The sequence below is a fragment of the Ascaphus truei genome, chromosome 21, assembly GCF_040206685.1.
Source record: "Ascaphus truei isolate aAscTru1 chromosome 21, aAscTru1.hap1, whole genome shotgun sequence".
In the NCBI taxonomy this organism is placed as follows: Eukaryota; Metazoa; Chordata; class Amphibia; order Anura; family Ascaphidae; genus Ascaphus; species Ascaphus truei.
Window position 1 is genome coordinate 3515211 of NC_134503.1, and position 19615 is coordinate 3534825.

Consider the following 19615-nt stretch of genomic DNA (forward strand, 5'->3'; position numbering starts at 1 on the left):
TGTGACAGAGGGACCCGTGGGATTCTGAATTGTCCTAAGCAATGCTAAGTGCACCCTTCTACTGTACCACCAGTGGCAGCCGCTCTAGCCCTCAAGGTCCACTTACAGGTTAGGTTTTAAGGATATCCCTGCTTCAGCTGGGCAGTCGTTGTCTGTGCCACCTGTGCTGAAGCAGGGATACCCTTGAAACCTGACCTGTTGGTGGCCCTTGCGGACTGGAGTTGGCCATTCCTGCCGTACGAAACTGTGTTTGAATGGCATATATTCGGTTTTGTGAAGAGCTGTGTACATTGGTTGAGCTGAATAAATACAAATCTACAGATGTAGCTGACTTCAGGGGGGGGGGGGGGGGGGGGGTCCGGCTGATAATGCAGCACATCCCAGAGCTTCCAATGGCAGAGGTACAGAATATCTCACCATAACGGGCCAGCAAGAGCAATAACCCCTGCACATCTGTATGTACACTGCGAAAACACACAGCCATGCAGGGGGGATTATTGTAAAAAGTTCCTGCTTCCCAGATTCATTTTTTTGGCAAAGTCTCAGATTTATCCGGCTTTTTATTTTTCATGTTACAGCAAACCTTATTTCCAAATTAATTTTGCTATCCAGATAATGTCATAAAGTGGTTTATATTTAGAGGTGTGGGGGTAAAAACAAAAAATAGGGTTGGTAAATGGAGGTGGGGGGGGGGGGCAGCTGTAATCTCTGTTCAGAGAATTATATATAGAATGAATGCTTAAAAATATTCATTGGACTTTACTACTTAGGGAAGTGATGAGATATAATGCACACTCTATATTTATCTAAAGATATACCTAAAATATATATATATATTTATTTATTTTTAAATGTATGTGTGTGGGGCCTTTAAATCCTTTGTAATTCTGTAAAGACTACATATACCGGCATGCCCCGGGGCCCCTTGGAACGCGTATTTCCGGAATCCCCTGTGTCTTTACATTAGCTTGTATTGCATGTGAGACTACAACTCCCGTCATACTTCGCGGTGCAAAACAGGAAGTAAGCCGGAAGTGCTCTAGATACAGTTGTAGGCGGCGGCTGGTGCCTGTGTCACGTGAGAACCAGGATAGGGGAGATGAGAGAGAGGCGGTGGGTGACAGGGAGAGGATGACAGCTGGAGAGACACCTCGTGTAAGAGCAAGAGCCGGCTTGAGACACCATGTGAGGGAGATAGTGACAGCCGGAGAGAGACTGTGAAAGTGACAGCCGGAGAGAGACAGTGGAAAGGAAAAGAGACCGCAGAAGGATCACCCAGCACAGGAAAGAGTGCAATACAGAGAGGGTGAATGAGACACCCAACTCTAGAGACAGACACAGAATACAGCGCTGAGAGTTTGTCATCTGGAGACACCCTGCACCCAGAGAGACGCCCTGCATCCAGGGAGGGTGACAGCCAGAGAGACACCTTGCACCCAGAACGTGTGGCAGCCAGAGAGACACCTTGCATTCAGGGAGTGTGACGGGCAGAGAGACCTTGCACCCAGAAAGTGTGGCAGCCAGAGAGAGACACCCTGCATTCCTGCGTTCCGGCAGTGTGACAGCCAGAGAGACGCCCTGCATCAAGAGGGTGTGACATCTGGAGACGCCCTGCAGCCAGACTGGGTGACAGCCAGAGAGTGTGACGGTCAGAAAGACTCCCTGCATCAAGAGAATGACAGTCGGAGAGATGCCCTGCATCCAGAGAGTGTGATGCTCAAGGAGGCGCCCTGCGCCCAGAAAGGGGGACAGAGAGGCGCCCTGTGGCCAGAAAGTGTGTGACATCTGGAGACACCCTGCATCCAGAGAGTGATGGCCAGAGAGACTACCTGCTTATAAATAGTGACAGGCGATGATAGTCTGAAGGAGAGTGAGATCTCCAGATGGCGTGCCCAGCTCCTTTGTGATTTCTACCCCTGTGCCCTGCACAATGCAGGGTCTCCTCATTCTGTTCCTGCTTTTGGGGTCTGTGCTGCCTGACCAGCTCCATAATGACATAACAGCCCTACAAACCTTCCAGGAGATCTCCAACGGCTCTCAACCCCTCTCAAATCCTTTCCCCTCATTACCTACGACTTATCAACCTTTGAAAGCTCCCCTCCTCTCTCCCTCACCTGTCCTTCCTACCTCCCGAGCCCTGCCTCCTTCCTCCACAGGGTTCCTGCAGATTGGAGACGGCTGTTGCCTGCAGTTCGACTTTCCGGAGCACAGCAAGGGGGTCATTGTCATCAGCACCAGTGCAGCCGCCCGCGGCGCCGATCTGACCGTCCGGTCACTGGACACGTCCGTGTTGAGAGTCCTGAATGTGAGCAGGGGTGCCGGAGGCCTTCCTGGCAGATTCCTGGCGCAGATCCGGTCTGGGATGCCTGGCGTGGCGCCCCTCAACCTGCGGCTGCAGCTGCTAGGATCCCTAATCGAGGAGAGAGACGACTTCTCCATTCGTGTCACTTCCCACCAGGGACCCGAGTCTGTGGGTTCTGCTGTTGGACACTTCTCAGAGAGCCCCCTCCTCTATGCCCTGCTGCCCCTCCTCTTTGTGAACAAGTGCGCCTTCGGATGCAAGGTGGACCTAGAGGTGCTGAGAGGGTTAATACAGCGGCCGCACCCTGTGTTGCTGGGCATCGTGGGGCAGTTTGTAGTTATGCCTCTCTACTCTTACCTCCTCTCCCTGCTCCTGGGCCTCTCTCAGCCTCTAGCGTTGGGGCTGCTAGTTACCTGCTCCTCTCCGGGTGGCGGAGGGGGCTACCTGTACAGCCTCCTGCTGGGGGGTGACGTCACCCTAGCCATATCAATGACCTTGGTGTCGACTGTGGCTGCGGTGGGATTGATGCCCCTCTCCTCGTCTCTCTATGGACACTTTCTTGGTGTGCACCAGACCCTGCACATCCCCTTCCTGAAGATCATGGCCACGCTGCTTTTCATCGCGGTGCCAATCTCCACGGGCATGGTGGTGAAATGGCGCTTCCCACGGGTGTCCCGACTCCTCCTCCTCCTCATCAAGCCCTTCAGCGTCCTGCTGATGGTGGGGGGACTGGTAATGGCCTACCAAATGGGTTCCTCGTTGCTAAGTCAGGTGCCTGCCATCTTGGTGGTTGCTGGGCTCAGTGTACCCCTAGTGGGTCTGATGGTAGGGTACCTCCTGGCCTTCTGCCTGCGCCTGCCTAGCGCCCAGCGCCGGACGGTCAGCATTGAGGTTGGGGTGCAGAACAGCCTGCTGGCCCTGGCCGTTCTCCAGCTCTCCTTTCAGCGTGCTGAGGCAGACCTGTCCTCGCAGGCTCCTTTTCTGGTGGCCCTGAGTGGGACGTCAGAGATGTTACTACTGGTCCTAATGTACTCAAGCTATCGCAAACTGAAAGACTGGGACCGTGCGTCTTGATTAATGCCACCCTGCGGTGAGGCGGCACTGTCCACCCGCCCATCTCTATCTCTCCATTCTCCTGTGACCCATGACCTTATTCTAGCTTTCTGCATTCTTATTTTTTTTTCTCCCCTCTCCCTGTTTTCTCGTTATTTATCCCTCCTGCTCCCCCTCACTCTCGGTTTCTCTGGTTTATGGGAGGTTAAACATATTGATCCCACAATACCGCTCACCTTTTCATAATCCTGTACCACAGGGCTCTTCAACTCGTGCTCCAAAGGGGTCAGCTCAGAAAACATTTAGGCGTGTGAAGGGCCGCACGCTTATTATGCTATTTTAGTTGTATTTAAAGGCCTAACAATGACTATTTCACCATTATGCAAGAATGTATAGCATTAGTACTTTATATACTTCCATTACCTTAACTGACAAGTGGGTTTGTGTAAAAGCACTTGCCTACCTAACCAATTATTATGAAATGAGTAGGAGCAGAGGCCAAGACCCCTTCAGTGGCCGAATGTAGCCCTCGGGTCGGCTGGAAGAACCCTGCTGTACAACAACCCCTGACACACGAGAGTTTATGTTTACAGTGGATTAGGTAGTATGGGTTTATGGTTCTGCAGTAATCCTTGGAGTGGTAAAAGCTGCGTATAGCTCCCTGTGATCTAAAGATATATTCTACACTGACCCTCCTCTCTTTATTTGCCATTCCACGTATGTCATTCGTGGCCAAAGCTCTGGGTTTCGTAAGCTTCATGCACTGTAGGGGAAATCGGCTATTTTTATAGGGGTGTTTTGTATTGTACCCAAGGGGACGTTCCCGAAAATGTTCTGCTATATGTAAATAAAATTGGGAGAGAGAATTTTCGCGGTGTCCTGTTTCTGTTTGAGAACACCAAGGTAGAAGCGTTATCGTCATGCACAAATACTTCAGCACAAACTAACATTATGTACACTGTGTTATGTACAATGGAAATGTAATCCAAACACGCAGCACAATGATTACCAAGAGGGAAAGGAGCACTGTGGTGAGTTCTGGGTATTATTACCATTATACCACGGAGAGCACAGGTGTGTGCCCATATGTTCCACGCGCCCTTATTCAATGTACAGGAGCTGATCTCTTTCCCGGCACTGGGAAATTGCTTCACCGCTTTTTCAATGCGAGCCTCGGAGCTTCGTGTGAGGTGTGAACACTTGTTACATTTGAGGTTGGAAAAACCATGTACCATTCTACATTATACCATACTGTGTGTGTGTGTGTGTGTGTGTGTGTAACAGAGACTACCACATGTGCCAGTTCAAGGCATATTCTGCAGTATATTCCTTTTCTTATCTGCTCTCCTCCATAATACAATGACCCCCTCCGACCTCACACTCTCTTGGTAGCAAAATCCCGCATTGTCGTTGGCCTTCCTGTAACAAATCCCTTTCCTTTATCATAGGCTGAATATCCTTCGTTCTATCCACGGTGTGTTTCCCTGTGTGTTATTTCACAGCCTCAGAGTGAAAACGCCCCGTGTAAGGTAATTGTATTGATATATTTAACATATTCCACAATCAATAGCCACCTTTTTTTCCCCAAAAGAGCTGACACTCTACATTTTGATAGACCATTTTCAGTATTAAAGTGTCCCATCTCTTATTCACCTGTTGGATGTTCTGCCCCATCTCTTATCCACCTGTTGGATGTTCTGCCCCATCTCTTATTCACCTGTTGGATGTTCTGCCCCATCTCTTATCCACCTGTTGGATTTCCTGCCCCATCTCTTATTCACCTGTTGGATTTCCTGCCCCATCTCTTATCAACCTGTTGGATTTCCTGCCCCATCTCTTATCCACCTGTTGGATTTCCTGCCCCATCTCTTATCCACCTGTTGGATTTCCTGCCCCATCTCTTATCCACCTGTTGGATTTCCTGCCCCATCTCTTATCCACCTGTTGGATTTCCTGCCCCATTTCTTATCCACCTGTTGGATTTCCTGCCCCATCTCTTATCCACCTGTTGGATGTTCTGGTCCAATCGTGTCCTTGCTCTTGGACACCGCACTTAGGGTTGCCTGGTGTCCAGTATTAAACCAGGCTGTCCTGTATTTTGACACTGTCCCGTAAAAAAATAGAGGTAATACTGGACATGTATGTGTCCAGTATTATCTTTCTGGACATGGTGACCACACCGGCTTGGGGGGCTGCTGGAATTCCCCAAGCAGGGCTGTGGCCAGGGGGCTGGGCAGCTTTCTCTATCCTGATTGGGTGCTGCTGCTGGGTAATGCGGCCAATAAGGAAGAGGTGGCACGAGTCTGGCAGTGGACCCAAAGAGAGGAGGAAACAGCATGGAGCACAGAGAGGTGTGTGTGTGTGTGTGTGTGTTTTGCACCTTTCACCATTGTATCCAGTATTTTTGGGGAAGCCACCCTAACAGCCCTCCATATTTTGTATATGGTTTAACTAGAAATGTATACATTAAAAATGTACTTTTTCTTCCTCATGTGCAACACATGTATGCTGATATGAGCAGCATTCAGTCCTCAATCTGGCTATGTTTGTACACCGCCTGTGTGATACTGCCACCCAAGTAATCAATGAACCTTTAAACGCTATCTTCCCTTCTGCACCAATATATCCGGCAGGGGAACTGCACCCCGCAGAAATAGTTTTATTACAGAGGGGGGAGGATGTGCCTGGCATTGTTGGCACTATGTATATATGGGCATATTCTTTATATCAGTGGGAGAGTGCTAATGAAACCCAGACCCCACAGCCCTATTAACCAGGCTACCCCAGCATACAACGGTGTGTGCAGTGTTTATACCACTACACCTATATCTGACAGGTCAGCACTATTATCAGGCAGGGGGGCGGTCATTGACCAATCGGAATGCTTCATTTCAAAGCTCATCACACCACACTGCATACAAAGTGCAGAAGACTTTTTGGAGCACTGTGATTGGCTCAGACTGTTGCCATGGATAAACTGGACCGGTCAAAAGCCAACTGTCAAAATGGCTGTGTGGAGTGTTCCATTTGTAGGTGATACATAGGGGTGTTCACTGTGCATCTTAATTTCCCTCATGTTCATGTGTTTTCTCTTTATATAATAATAGGATATGTGTTTGTTCCTGTAGATCATGCACTTTCACCTTCCCCCCCACCCCCCACACTTACAGGAGTCCACTGTATGGGGAACCATCTTATGATCTAAAAATTTCAGCCCTAATTTCTCGCTATGCACCATCCCGACTCTTGCTTTCTGCTCAAGGATGTCTTCTCTCTACCCCCTTTGTATCTAAAGCCCTCTCCCGCCTTAAACCTTTCTCACTGACTGCCCCACACCTCTGGAATGCCCTTCCCCTCAATACCCGACTAGCACCCTCTCTATCCACCTTTAAGACCCACCTTAAAACACACCTGCATAACGAAGCATATGAGCAGCTCTGTGGCTAACACTATACACCTTTACATAAAGCTTGGCCCCCTGCAGACGCACTTACCAGAACGCCCTCCTACTGTGTCTGTATATTCCTCCAACCAATTAGATTGTAAGCTCTTCGGGGCAGGGACTCCTCTTCCTAAATGTCACTTTTTTATCTCTTTATCTCTTTTTTATCTCTTTATCTCTTATCCACCTGTTGGATTTCCTGCCCCATCTCTTATCTTTTATGTCTGTGGGGCTTCTTCCCATCATGTTATTTGTATTATTTGTTATTTATATGATTCCCGCGTGTATTACTGCTGTGAAGCGCTGTGTGTAAAATAAAGACATACATACTCGCTCACATGGTGGTCCACGGAGGTCCAATGTACTATATCCAATGTATGTAGTACAGGGGTCTCATGTTTGCCACAGCCGTAAGGGGTCCCAGACCCCACGTAACCCGAGGAAAGGGAGGGAGGTGTGTGGCTCAGAGGGGAAGGCCCACACAGCATACACGACTTGTTCTACGTGTTGGCAAGAAGTCCTCTCCTCTGCTCATGGGTCGGCTATGAATGGTTAGCGCAGAGACGTCGCTTCCGTGCAGCTGGTATCTGGGCATTGAGGGGGTTCTGGGGCGTACAATAGCATTTCAATGTACGGGGCTTTTGTTGTTGTTGGGAAGACCCCGTTGACGTTCACCAGCCACCGATGCTACAATGTTGATTTTATTTCAGCGTCTTGTAGATTTTAATGACGTCTCCGTGATAAGTAACAGAACTTTTCCATCAAAGGGGCCGCCCCCCCCCATCGCCGGCCTGCTACATTTCTCAGGCCGCGCTTATAGCGCTGACGTCACGCTGCGGTCGCTGGAAGAAAAAAAATCAAATTGAATTGACTTCCAGCGATCGCGACCAAGCCGTCGCTCCTACTTTAAGCGCGCGAGACGGATTCAACGGTGGGTGAACTGAGCTGGAGGCGTGGCGGACGCGTCCCCAGCCTGGCTCGCCCTCATTGGCTGAACCGCTCATGTGACGCGAAACAAACAAAATAGTTTGGAAAAAAAATGTGCCGCGCGGGCGCTCTGCCTGGCGCCGTGGGGCCGGCCCCTATCAGCTGCTGCACTTTGTTCTCGCAGCGCCTGAAGTCGCGCGCACCATCGCGCCTACTATAATCGCAGCCATTAGGGGCCTCTGAATGTGGACGTGGTTGTCAGACTGTACAAGTTATACCCCCCCTCACCCAAGCCCCCCACGCTATGGGGCAGTTTGGGGCCATACACAAAAGCCCTTTGGGGATCACTTGTTAATACAGACGCTATAAATAGTGTCGGGTGTATTTGTGCAGTAGCACCATGTCGCCAGCAGGTGTCCCCAGTATCCTGTAAACCGGCGGTTCCCAAGCTTTATTACACGGTGCTCCCCCTGCTAGAAAGTATTTGTTCCCCGAACCCCTAGCGGATACATCTTATTGCCGAGTCTTACTAACTGCGCAGTACCCACGCGGCCTCAGAAAGCCCCCTATGCCTTGGAGACCCCTCACGAAAACCCCTGTGTGCAATCACTGCTGTAAATAATATCTACAAGACTTGGGCCCAGATTACCTAAACTGCGTTTAATCAGGTCAAACAACGGTTAACGTTGAATTATTTTCGGATAGCGCTGTGTTCTCTTCACCGTGACGTCTCGGCGTTCCTCCCATCCAGACCCCGAATTACAGGGTTTTTTGCTGGCGAGGAGAGCGGAAATAACACCGGGAAATACCGTTACGTTTGAGTCGCGCGTAACTCTGGCGTTACTCCCGTCCATACGCGGCCAAAGTCCTATTCGGGGTCTGGATGGGGGTAACACCAGATCCAGGTATGCATGAAATCAGGGCTGCTCAACTCCAGTCCTCCAGCCTCCCCAACGGGTCAGGTTTTCAGGATATCCCTGCTTCAGCACAGGTGGCTCAATCAGAGTCTCAGTCAAAGACTGAGCCGCCTGTGCTGAAGCTGGGACTGATTGAGGTACCTGTGCTGAAGCAGGGGTGGATTGAGCCACCTGTGCTGAAGCAGAGATAGAGGTGCCTGTGCTGAAGCAGGGATGGATTGAGCCACCTGTGCTGAAGCAGAGATAAAGGTGCCTGTGCTGAAGCAGGGATGGATTGAGCCACCTGTGCTGAAGCTGGGACATCCTGAAAACCTGACCTGTTAAGGGGGAGGGGCTTGAAGATTGGAGTTGATCACCTTTGCATGAAATAATATTTGCCAAGCCTGCCTGCTGCGGAACCGAGTTACCACAGCAAAATAAACCAGCGACCGGACTAGCTCTCACTGCAGGGGTGGCTACCTCCAGTGCCCAAGGGCCGCCAACAGCACAGGCTTTCAGGATATCCCTGCTTCAGCACCGGTGGCTCAATCAGCACAGCCACTGATTGAGCCACCTGTGCTGAAGCAGGGATATCCTGAAGACCTGTTGGTGGCCCTTGGGGACTGGAGTTGGCCATCCTTTGATATAGACGGATCTTGAAACATTAACCCTTTCTATATCGGCGTGTAATGTCTAGTTACCAGAGCACAAAATACAGAACCAGCAGCACATTGCTGCTTCAGACACCTCAATGCACTTTAATGCACTTAGATTGCAAGCTCTTCGGGGCGAAGGCCCCCCTTTGGCCTCATGTTGACACTTCCCGGGCGCTCGTACCCCCATTGTTTGCACGGTGTGGACCTTGTGTTGTGATTTTGCAAAGCGCTGCGCACACTGCGGGCGCTGTGACAATAAAGCGATGTGTCCGTCCGGTGAGAGGTGAGACGCCCGCGCGCTGTTTGGCACCGCGTGGCCCTCTCTCGGTCCAAACCGCGACCACCTGGGAAGCGCCGGCAGCCGTCCCTCCCAAGGACCCGGCTAAATCCAGCACGGGAGCCTGAGGCTCACCGTCTGCGCCCCAAACACAAGGGCAGGCTGTCTCCGAAAATTACAGCGTTAATCAAAGCAAAGGCAAGCGGCCGCAAAATTACAGATATTAGCAGCAACACCCGCGGGAGACTAATGATCAGTTTGCAGAAATAGTCCCATCAAAGGACACAGCCAACCTGTTACCCGGCACAGACAGCGCAGTGTGTGCGAGAGCGGCGTTATGGGATGGGAGCACGCCAAGAGCAGAAAGGGCAAAATAAAATAGTTAACAGCGGGTATAGTTTAAGGTCGGATAAAATAAATACTGAAGCTTCAAATTATAAAGCAACTTGTTTTTAGAAAACCACTTTTTACATTTTTTTTTTTTTTTAATATACAGTGTTCTGATTTCTGGGGGTCCCCTGGTGCTGACAGGCGGTGTTCTGATCTCTGGGGGTCCCCTGGTGCTGACAGGCGGTGTTCTGATCTCTGGGGGTCCCCTGGAGATGACACGCGATGTTCTGATCTCTGGGGGTCCCCTGGTGCTGACACGCGGTGTTCTGATCTCTGGGGGTCCCCTGGAGATGACACGCAGTATTCCGATCTCTGGGGGTCCCCTGGAGATGAAACGCAGTATTCCGATCTCTGGGGGTCCCCTGGTACTGACACGCAGTGTTCTGATCTCTGGGGGTCCCCTGGAGATGACACGCGGTATTCTGATCTCTGGGGGTCCCCTTGGTGCTGACACGCAGTGTTCTGATCTCTGGGGGTCCCCTGGTGCTGACAGGCGGTATTCTGATCTCTGGGGGTCCCCTGGTGCTGACAGGCAGTATTCTGATCTCTGGGGGTCCGCTTGGTGCTGACAGGCAGTATTCTGATCTCTGGGGGTCCGCTTGGTGCTGACAGGCAGTATTCTGATCTCTGGGCGTCCCCTGGTGCTGACAGGCAGTATTCTGATCTCTGGGGGTCCCCTGGTGCTGACACGCAGTGTTCTGATCTCTGGGGGTCCCCTGGTGCTGACGCGCAGTGTTCTGATCTCTGGGGGTCCCCTGGTGCTGACGCGCAGTGTTCTGATCTCTGGGGGTCCCCTGGTGCTGACACGCAGTGTTCTGATCTCTGGGGGTCCCCTGGTGCTGACAGGCGGTGTTCTGATCTCTGGGGGTCCCCTGGTGCTGACACGCGGTATTCTGATCTCTGGGGGTCCCCTGGAGATGACACGCGGTGTTCTGATCTCTGGGGGTCCCCTGGAGATGACACGCGGTGTTCTGATCTCTGGGGGTCCCCTGGAGATGACACCCGGTGTTCTGATCTCTGGGGGTCCCCTGGAGATGACACGCGGTGTTCTGATCTCTGGGGGTCCCCTGGAGATGACAGGCAGTGTTCTGATCTCTGTGGGTCCCCTGGTGCTGACGCGCAGGAGGATAATGTTGTAGTTTGCACAGAGTTTAATAGGAGAGGAGTGGGCCGCAGCATGTTGAATAGATTGTGAGGGGGGAGACAGGTGTGAGGCAGGGAGGGCAGGGAATACAATGTTGCAGGCATCAATACGGGAAAGGTCACGGGCATGCATTGGTGTCTTAGTAGTCGAGGAGCAGAGGAAGAGGTGTATCTTTGCAGCAGAAATAACGACAGGATTTAGCAACCGCGTTTCTATGAGGGGAGGGGGGTATGTTACCCCCTAGGCAACTTACCTGCAGGACAGGGTGGGTAGTGACTGCAATGGGGCAGGGAATAATGGAGCCTGGTTTGGAAGGCAGTGTAAGGAACTCCGTCATACTAGGTTTGAGATGACAAAGGGCCATCCAGGCAGGGATTGCCCATCAGCAGTCTGTAATATGTGACGGAGGGTCAGCTGTAAGGTCAGGGGCAGATACATATACTTGTGTGTCGTCAACATAGAGATGGTAGCTGAAGCCAAGAGTTAATGAGGTTAACACGCAAGAGTGTGTATAGAGAGAAGAGTAGGGACCTTAAACAGAGCCTTGAGGTCCACCAACACAGAGATCCACAGAGGAGAAGAGAGGCTGAGGGGGAGGTGAGAGAGGTTGGAGGAAAAGCAGGAGAGGGCAGTGGCACGGTTGCCAGGAGAGTGCAGAATGTGCCGGAGAAGAGGGTGAGCAACCGAATGGAAAGCAGAAGAGCGGTCCGGAAGAATCGGAATGGAGCCGTGTCCTTGAGACCTGGCAACATGGTGGCGGTTGTTCGCTCCTTGAGTGAGTGGGGTTTCTGTTGAGCGTGGCCATGCGGAAGCCCAGTTGGAAAGGGCCATGAAGGTGATGGACGTTGTGGAGATGGAGTATAGGTGAAGAAACCAAGCAGAGAGTCGTCTGCCCCTATGTGTTGTGTCAAGTGGCTTTATATCTCTGTAGAGGTAGGAATAGAGTTAACAATGGTGCAGAGGAGCAGTCGGATACCAGGTTGTGAATGGCGGGAGGATCCAGGGCAGTGGAAGGAGGTGCTTCTTCACTGAAAGGAGTGGTGATTTTATTGAGCGTTCTCCCAGCAGAGGTGGGACAGACGAATACAGGGAGGGAATGATCAATTGTTCCTAAAATATGGCCAATGGGAACAAACTGGGTCTGAGGATTTAAGAAAATAGGCGACGGGCTTCTGACCTGCCACCTGTTTATATGTTCCTGGGGTAGTTTCCCTTACTCTGCCCGTGCGTGTATACTGTCGCTATAGAGAACAATTAAATAGTAAGTACCCCAGATCACCCAACACTTAGAGATTGTGTGTCCTTTCTTTTTCATTCAACCCGCCGTTGTTTTTCACAGTTTGCCGATGTGGCAAACTCACAAACAAAGTTTAACAAGTAATAGTTCAGTTAAATACAGTATCGGCAAAAAGACGTAACAGTGTCCCCCAAAATTAGACGTAGAACGCTACTTTCAATCTGTCCGGCAGAAGGTCCTCTCATCGCCATGGGCAAGCAAGGAGAGAGCGATGTTTCAGGTTCGACGCGGACTTTCCTTCACTGGTATACCTTTTCTGCATATACCTGTGTGTGTGTGTGTGTGTGTGTGTGTATATATATATATATATATATATATATATAGCAAATGGAAATATTACTGTGTGCTCATTTGCACGTCTTAGACAGGTCTGCAACCCCACCTTTCACCATTATCCCCCAGCATACAGCGCTTCCACTGCAGCAAGGGATTCTGGGAAATGACATGCAAATGAGCACACTGGCATATATTACACGTGCCAGTGTGCGTATACATTTTTGCTGATCCGGATATTTGTGCTGGCCGCACTAACCGTTTATTTTTCCCCTTGAGATTTTTTTCACTCCAATTTTTTCCGTTTTTCTAGTTAAATACAGTAAAAGGATTCCCTTTTCCTTGGGTTTACGTGCGGGTAACCTGGCGTTTCATTCATGTGACCAAAGCGACTTTTCAAAAGTAGCGGTACTGGGTCTAACTTCAGGATCCTACGTCCAGCGTCTCGAGTCTCTATTTCACAACCATATATAGTGTTATATATAGTGTATAGTATATAACAATATATAGAATAGTTATGCTATATAAACACAAAGAAACCCCCTCCCCCCCCCCCCCCCATCCCCCGTAATATGAGCACACTTATTAGGGGGGATGGGGAGGGCTGTAAATTATAAAAAAAAAAAAAAGCAGTGATACTGTTTGCCCTCGAAATACAAATCACACTTGTGCATTTGCATGTCATTACCCAGAATCCCCGTCTGCAGTGGAAGCACTGCATGCTAAGAGATAATGGGGGAAGGCAGCGTCGCAGCCCTGTCTGAGACGTGCAAATGCCCCACAGGCGGGGTTTTTATTTACTGCGCGGCGGCCGGTTTCCGTCGCTCATTTTTTACCCGCCATAACTTTTTTCGTGTTTGCCCTCCTGTGCGCACCACGGCCCCGGCGCTGCTCGTGCGCGGCGGGAACTCGCAGCGAGGTGTGAGTAACATCGCATTAGAGAGAGAGGACTGCAGCCCCCGGGGGTGCCAAAACCAGGCAGCATAATGACGGGGTTACCCCCCTGCTAAATATTGTGCTGTGGGAGCAGGAGGGGCCAGGTGCTAATGCTGCTGGTCTTTGAAGTCTAAAAAAAAAAAAAAAGACCACTTGAAAGGGCGTCCTTAATCCGCTCGGTGCCTCGGGCAGCCGGCGGACACTGTCCCCGTGTAGCGTGCATTCCTTCACGGACACCCAGCGCGTCGCAGCGACGCAGTTAGCACCACCGCTCTTTATGTACCAACCCACACTTGCGTACGTCGGGCTCCACGAAACCAGCCGCAGCCTCCTTTCCTTGTAAACATTACACTTCTTCTGGCAATGAAAACGTGGTAAACTCCCGGCGCTGTTGTTATGTTTCGCGTGTCGGGAAATGACACGCAGCACGCCGGCTTTATTTTTTGGTTTGGGGGGGGCTTTTAATGGCCGTTCGACCCCCCCCCGGGTCAGGAATGTTTTACTTCGGCTTGTCCGCCGCTGGCAAAATCTTTATACGTCCTAACGTCTGATTTTGCCGCGCTTATTATATTATAATAATTCGCCGCGCTGTATTCTTTGTGAAGCGCTGAGTACACTTTTGGCGCTCCTACAAATAAAGACATACATGCACCTCGCTGCCCCTCTGGCTGTACCCCTGAAATCTCTGCATGTACCCCCCCCTCACCTGTCCCCCAGTCCCCCCACCCTCTACACAACCTGTTTGCTTTCCGTACCCCCCGGCCATGATAACTTTGGCCTTTGTGACTCCCCAACGCCTTCTCCTTGGTATTAGCAGCCTCTGTCCTCAGACACTGGTACCCCTTGTCCTTCTCGGCGCATGAAGGTCCTCCCTTCGGAGGCAGGATTTTTGCTTATTAGTTAAATGTTTGCGCTGAAACCAGATACCTAGTAGAAAAAAAAAACCCCCTCTCTCATACTGACTGCATCTATTTAAAAGGACAAGGCTAGGATTATACGTTTGTAGCTGCTTCTTCTGCCCCTATGAGAGCCTTCAAAGCAAGTATATATTTTTTTTTCCGCCTGCCCCGCTGTGTCAAATGAGGCGTCCGGCAGGCAGACAGGGTAGGTGTCCTGCTCCAGTTAAAGACCAGCGCACGCCTGCGTCTCTCCGCACCTGAAGCTTTGCACCCAGAAGTCACCGAACCTGCCCAGTCCAATGACCCGGGAGACCCTCGGTGCCCTCCGACTCTCTACTCAGGAGTCCATTTGCCATTAGATCCCCTCTCCTGCCCCACCCCCCCAAACTCAAAACATCCCCCCCCCAACCCATAACACCCCCAAATAGCAACAACCAACCAACCAAAAAAAAAAAAAAAGGAACAGATCTTAGCTGCGGGGACAAATGAATACAAATGAATTTAGGGTCTGGAAGGAGAGATTGCACTCCTCAGCTCGCCAACAAGTAAGTGTCCTTAAGTAATACTATCAAAGAAAAGGGGAAAAAAGAGGCTTTTTAGGTAAAACATGTATTTATTTTTGGGCTGTTTTTTGTTGTTAAAGGGGATGTGACCTCCATTCTCCGACCAGAAGCAACGCGAGGTATCCCTTCTGGCGGTGAAAAGGTTAACGGGAATGACCCATTTGTTGTTGCTAGTCTTTGTGGTGGCTGTTTTATTCCAGACATTGGGAGAAGGGGATCCCCCCGCCACCCCCCATGATTCAGTGGGGTCAGCATAGATTGTGCTTTTGGTGACACCCCTGCCCTCATTCTGCTGTTTTCAGGGTGTACCCCGAGAACGCGTTGGACTCCCTGACCTGTCTTTCTTTTTCCCACCGCTGGGAACGGTGTAATATGACGCGCCACCGTGCTCTATACGCCTGGGAGATGTTCCCGTGTCTCCCTATAATGTCCTCAGATAAACCGTGTGCGCCGGAAACCCATCAAAACCCACGGTATCCCAACTCCTGTAGTGCACTTCAACGCAGAGTGTGCTGTTTGTTGGCAATGTTTTGCGCAAGGTTTAACCAGACCTGTTTGCATTCCGAGAGGTAACTCTCAATGTATTACTTCCTGGTAAAATATTTTATAAATAAATAAATTGTCGCTCTGCAGCTCTCTGCTGCGAAACGGTGCCACCGAGCTGCACTCCACTGCAGGGAGACCCTTTCCGTGAGCAGCCGGGCGGGGGAAATGTTTGTACAGCAGCGGGGCGATAATGACATCATATTGCCCCAGCAGTATTAGACCTGACAGCCCGGCAGCAAACAGGACTGGCAACAGTGGGACACCTGGAGAGGGGACCGGGGGAGGAAATGAGTATATCGGAGCGGTGGGAGATATGTGGCATCGCTCTCACCGGCATCTCTCATTGTATCAACCGTTAGCAATGTCTCGGAGTATATGCAAAGTCTACCTGTATCTCGGGGGGTGCAACTCAGTCCTCAAGGGCCCCCAAACAGGACAGGTTTTCATGATATCGCTGCTTCAGCACAGGGGGCTCAATCAGTGGCTCAGTCGAAGACTGAGCCACTGATTGAGCCCCCTGTGCTGAAGCTGGGACTGATTGAGCAAGCTGTGCTGAAGCCATAAAACCTGGCCTGTTGGGGGCTCTCGAGGACCGAGTTTGACACCCCTGCAGTATATACAGTAACGAAGTTACTTTGCAACAGTGCTTTATTTATTTATTTTTCCAAAAAAATAATATATATATTTATATATATACACATCAATATTTCCCTGCTTTATAGGTATTATTTATCTGTGTGTATGTATATATTTATATATACACACATCAATATTTCTCTGCTTTATAGGTGTGTGTGTGTGTGTGTGTGTGTGTGTGTGTATATTTATATATACACACATCAATATTTCTCTGCTTTATAGGTGTGTGTGTGTGTGTGTGTGTGTGTGTGTGTGTGTGTGTGTGTGTATATTTATATATACACACATCAATATTTCTCTGCTTTATAGGTGTGTGTGTGTGTGTGTGCGTGTATATATATTTATATATACACACATCAATATTTCTCTGCTTTATAGGTGTGTGTGTATATTTATATTTACACATCAATATTTATTTGCTTTATGGTGTGTGTGTGTGTGTCAATATCTTGTGCATATACTGTATATGGTAGAGCAGTGTGTGTGTGTCAATATCTTGTGCATATACTGTATATGGTAGAGCTGTGTGTGTGTGTGTGTGTGTGTCAATATCTTGTGCATATACTGTATATGGTAGAGCAGTGTGTGTGTGTCAATATCTTGTGCATATACTGTATATGGTAGAGCTGTGTGTGTGTGTGTGTGTGTGTGTGTGTGTGTGTGTGTCAATATCTTGTGCATATACTGTATATGGTAGAGCAGTGTGTGTGTCAATATCTTGTGCATATACTGTATATGGTAGAGCAGTGTGTGTGTGTGTGTGTGTCAATATCTTGTGCATATACTGTATATGTGTATCTGTATATTTAATGCACTGCAGAGAAAGGTCTGACAGCGACTAGATAATACCGTGCCGTCTCCCTGCCTGTATCTGTGGGAGCGCAATGCGTGTCTGTGTATTCGGGGCATGGTGTAGATTTTAATGAGATACAGAGCAATGCACAGCTACAGAAAGCTGTCTTCCTACAGAAGAGAACCACATAGGGTTGTATTTATTGGGGAATACCGGGTATTTGGCATATACAGGGGCATGCGCGCCTCAATGTCAATGCATTTTTTTTTTCTTGGCCCGCGGCGCGCGTCACCGGTTCCAGGAGGAGTTGGGGAGGAGCTCCACAACGCACAGAGCGTCATTTAATGTGTCACTGTTCGCACCTCCAACGCTCCTCGTTATCCCCCTTTATATTCTGTGAAGAATGTCAGCTAATTCGAATTACTACGCGTGTTTGTAGCTAAGGAGTTGCAATAAATGTCAAAGTATTTTCCATGACATAAAAGTGTTTTTTTTGGCTGGTGTTTTCAGGTTTATTTAGCAAAGAGCTAAAAAGTTTGTGCAAAAGTGACGTCAATCATTTTTTTCCCTCCGGTATAATTCGGGGGTTCCCGTCCTATTTCTGCAGATGGGAACATTTGATTTATAGTCCGGGAATCACGGTTTATTTGATTGATATAATGTTTTACCAGGAAAAAGTGACGTGTCTTACTGCTGGGAAGCGCTATGTACATTTATGGCGCTATATAAATAAAGACATACAATACAATACATTGAGAGATATGTCTCACGTGTTCAAGTATGTCTTCAAATAAATAAACCGGCGTTTTTGGAGCTCCGGTAAGGGTTTGATCCCGGGTTAAATGGGATTCATCTCCAGCACCACTTATCGGATCTCACTCTATGGCTCAGATCCACCAAAGGGTGCTAACTTTCGCACGCATTCACTCCTATTCATATGAATGGGAGCTGAGGCGTGCTAAAGCGTAGCATCCTTTTGTGGATCTAGGCTTTCAAGCTCTATCAAAGTTTGCAGCTGGGGCACCACTAATGCAACCAAAACGCTCCAGATTTACCAAAGGAACAGCAGAAATCCCTTTTATAATGTGGATTTGTTGGTGATAACTTTTCTCTGCTGCCAGTTCTGCAAGTCAGGAGGATGTGCGGGAGTCATACCCCAGTGTGTCCACATGAGGGCAGCAGAGGGGCGCTAAAGCAGAGGGGGGACACAGAGAGCCCTTTAAAGCCACTTCATTTCCCAGAGCCTTCCTTTCCCTCTGCCTGGGGTCCAGCAGGAGAGTGTGCAGGGAGGATACTCTGTGTCCCAGCCCTGAGCAGGGACCCCCAGCCCTGACCAGGGACCCCCCCCCCCCCCGAGAGCAAAGAGAGGGGGTGCAGAGAGATCAGCATGGGTGCCAGCTCCCCCCTCCCTGGCTTCCTCTGCCCCCCTCCCTTTAAGGTAGATGCAGAGTGTAAGGGGGGCGAGTGGCACTGAGCCTGCCCGGGCTGGGAGGGGGCGCTCGGGTGGAGGTGAAGCTACCGGCCGGGAGAATGAAGTAACCGTGATGGAGCCGGTATCAGCCCCGGGCTCCAGACTCCGAGCAGCCGCGTCCAGGGGGTGAGTACCGGAGGGGGGTGGGGGGGGGAGAGAGAAGAGGGGGTGGAGGGGGGAGAGAAGAGTGTATTGGAGAGGGAAGAGGGGGGGGGTGAGGGTCATAGAGGAGGGGGGGATGAGGGTCATAGAGGAGGGGGGGAAGAGAAGAGTGGTAGAGAGGGGGTCGGGGGGGAGAGAGAGTGGCATAGGGGGGGGGAGAGAAGAGGGTCTTGAAGAGGGGGGGGGAGAAGAGGGGGAAGGGGGGGAGAAGATGGGCAAGGGAGGGAGAGAGAAGAGGGGAGAGAGAAGAGGGGAGAGAAGAGTGGCATGGGGGAGAGAAGATGGTTTTGGAGAGGGAAGGGGGGGGATGAGGGACATAGAGGAGGGGAAGAGAAGAGGGGTAGAAGGGGGTCGGGGGAGAGAGAGAAGTGGCATAGGGGGTGAGAGAAGAGGGTATTGGAGAGGGAATAGGGGGGGTGGAAGATGAGGGTCATAGAGGAGGGGGGAAGAGAAAAGGGGGTCGGGGGGAGAGAGAAGAGTGCCATGGGGGGGGGGAGAAGAGGGTCTTGGAGAGGGAATAGGGGGGGAAGATGAGGGTCATAGAGGAGGGGGGGAAGAAAAGAGGGGTAGAAAATGGGGTCCTGGGGGGAGAGATGCAGGGCAGAGAAGAGGGTCTGGGGGAGAGAAGAGGGGCAGGAGGAGGGAACTGGGGGTAAAAGGCAGATATGAGGGTCTCAGCAGAGAGGAGGAGGGGGGGGGGTATAGATTATGGGACTTCTTATTATCACTGAAACCCCCAGACACATTTCCCGGGGGGTGGGGGGGGGGCACTCAGATAAAGCCACATTTAACCCTATAATCACTTGCATAGAGGAAGAGATTAACCCTATAATCGCCTCAGCAAGAGGCAGACTGAACCATGCAGCACATTAGGACTAATGCTGACACTATACAACACTTTCCTGGGGGTAGGATTAACCCTAGAACTGCTTTCCTATGGCTGGGATTA

At 50.4% G+C, this 19615-nt stretch overlaps 3 protein-coding genes across 3 annotated transcripts in view; 2 read left to right on the plus strand and 1 right to left on the minus strand.

Moving 5' to 3' along the window:
• The window catches only part of RIBC1 (RIB43A domain with coiled-coils 1), a 538781-nt gene that overhangs the window by 361467 nt on the left and 157699 nt on the right, over positions 1–19615 (minus strand). The gene's annotated exons all lie outside the window — the stretch shown is intronic.
• On the plus strand, positions 1030–4225 carry LOC142471960 (P3 protein-like). The gene has a single exon (XM_075578497.1). The coding sequence runs from the start codon at positions 1931–1933 to the stop codon at positions 3374–3376; it is 1446 nt and encodes a 481-aa protein (XP_075434612.1). The 5' UTR covers positions 1030–1930; the 3' UTR covers positions 3377–4225.
• Positions 18264–19615, plus strand: part of COL27A1 (collagen type XXVII alpha 1 chain) — a 263084-nt gene continuing 261732 nt past the window's right edge. The window contains 1 exon segment of the mRNA XM_075578501.1: positions 18264–18630. Coding sequence (XP_075434616.1) covers positions 18476–18630 — 155 coding nt within the window. The 5' untranslated portion in view covers positions 18264–18475.